At 47.8% G+C, this 2137-nt stretch overlaps 1 protein-coding gene across 1 annotated transcript; it reads right to left on the bottom strand.

The window, feature by feature from the left end:
* Positions 1-1367: 1367 nt before the first annotated feature.
* PPTG_11886 (hypothetical protein) lies at positions 1368-1815 on the bottom strand (the record flags this gene model as incomplete). The annotated part of the gene is made up of 2 exons (XM_008907098.1): positions 1368-1505; positions 1582-1815. 2 exons carry the CDS (start codon positions 1813-1815, stop codon positions 1368-1370), a joined length of 372 nt encoding a protein of 123 aa, XP_008905346.1.
* Between the last annotated feature and the right edge of the window lie 322 nt (positions 1816-2137).

Consider the following 2137-nt stretch of genomic DNA (forward strand, 5'->3'; position numbering starts at 1 on the left):
GTTATAGAATCGTTGCCAACGATTGGACTCAAATTTCCACCACTTTCTTGTTGAACCTCTCTGCACCGGTGTTGTAGCGTCCACATCTTGGGTGTTCATGTCAAGGATCACAGGAGAATCGTCATCACCTTCTAACTCACAAAGCACTTCAGTCCAGCACTCCAATGCCAGATCTGAACCCACTACGCATTTAAAGCCCGAATCGCTTTCAGCATAGCCCGAGAAGCGGTCATCGCGATCGCGAAGTTGTGTACGTTCAGTTGGATCAGTTAGGCGTCTCCTCTGGAAACGCTACCGGTACCAGCGCACTCATTTTCTCGGACTCGCTTTCGAACCAGCGCTAACTTCCTTGCCTTCTCTAGATCCATTCGGTTTCGCTTTGAAGTATGAATGAGCGCTAGCTCGCAAAAGTTGCGCTCGCATGTGGCTGTACTGACCACTATAGACAGGATTGCGAAAGCCAAGGTCGGCAGCTTGCTGCCTCTCCTTTCCGTACGAATACAGAGCCAATAACTGTGTATAGATGTAAAATATCTAAATGAGAGCATCGTATGATCTTCAGTAATAATCCACCAATGAGGGTCTTCATAAAGTCATGTAGTATCATCGCCAAGTTTGAAGCGTCTACAGTAGTAAACTCCAATTTGAGAAAGCGAGCTAACTGAAGTTAGAGGGGTGTTATCCAAGAGTTGTTTTCCGGCTTCCTTGTGGGCAGCATGCAACAATAGCGCCAAAAGCATCAGTGGTTGCACGCACTGCAACCAGCGCTTCTCCACTTCACGAATGAGATTTTGACTGGCGAGATAATGCTGTGAAAAGCCGGTAGATATGTCGAGATAGCAGCCAACAACGTCTGTCATCGTGTTTTCGTCCCTCTGCAACTTATAAGACGCAAATGGTAGTGGCCGGATGACTTCTTCGACGTCATCTAATGTGTCCCAAAACGAAGCTTGCCCAAAATACGAAGTTTGCTAGGAAAGTCGTCGTTGTTTCTAAATTTCAGCTCCAATAACTTCAGTGCACTACGAACACGGAGTAATGACGCGAAACATACGTGCATACTATTCCAGCGGGTCTCGCACAACTGCTGCAAACACAAATCATAGCCGTAAGTTTCTTGCATGCACACCTCAATCTCTCGCAACCACTTGGAGGAAGAAGTGTTAATAGTGTTCACGGCATCAGACGCTCTTTGGCAACGGTTGAGTACCCCGATTCCAAGACATTTTTCACCAGGTTGTTCAAGTCGTGGGCAAAACAAATTGAGAACGCGACCTGAGGCCATCGAAGACTCAGAATCCTTCGTGCCCGACCACATTGTCCAGCGTTGTCTGTAACCGAAGCTCCAATGTCCCAACCTTCTTCTTTCATCTCTTCATCACCTGCTCCATTTGCTGAGCGATGGCTACTCCATCATGACGTGAGCCAGCTTTGAAGAGACCATAGTTAACTTGCTTACCATACAGCCACAACATACAGCCCAATAAATGTGCCCGCTCGATGTTCTGCCAGACATCAGAGAGAATATAAACAAGGCCTCCATGTTTTTGCTGACATTCCATTAGAGCCGCAATGTCGTACTTCACAAGCTACTGCATAGCGACCCAGTGCTTTCCCTCCCAGTGTCTGGCGACTTGGCAGCGGGTCAACGCCAATCACCATGCTGCGTGCTAAATGCAGAAGACGGTAGGTAGATTTACGCTCATTAAACGTATCCGGAAGATTGTTGTCGGCCTGAAACTCCAAGAGAACTTGCTCAAACAGCTTGCGCTCTTCCTCTTGGGAGAAGTCAGTGTAGAAGTCATCAATGCGCATCTGTTTCCTTGTGTTCATCTGTTAAGGCCGTGTAGTATCCTCGCTGAGGTTTGTGGTGGTTCCTAGCCTGTTGGTAGTAGAACTGGTAGCGCAGGATGTGGTGGTCGTGTCGCGGGATTTAATGTGAGCCACGAAATGCTGAAAACGTTTTAGATGAGCCCGGTAGGTCTCAATCCTTCCTTTAAATTTCGTAGGTTCTTGGAGAGCGTGCGTACCGTCCGGCCTTATGGAGGCAGTGTAGCCGTTATGACAGCGTTTACAAATGTGACAGGTGCGGTTATTCCCACACTCAACTTCGGTATTGACGAATTCTGAGCGCTCA

The sequence above is a fragment of the Phytophthora parasitica genome (assembly GCF_000247585.1).
Source record: "Phytophthora parasitica INRA-310 unplaced genomic scaffold supercont2.25, whole genome shotgun sequence".
NCBI classification, from domain to species: Eukaryota; Oomycota; class Peronosporomycetes; order Peronosporales; family Peronosporaceae; genus Phytophthora; species Phytophthora nicotianae.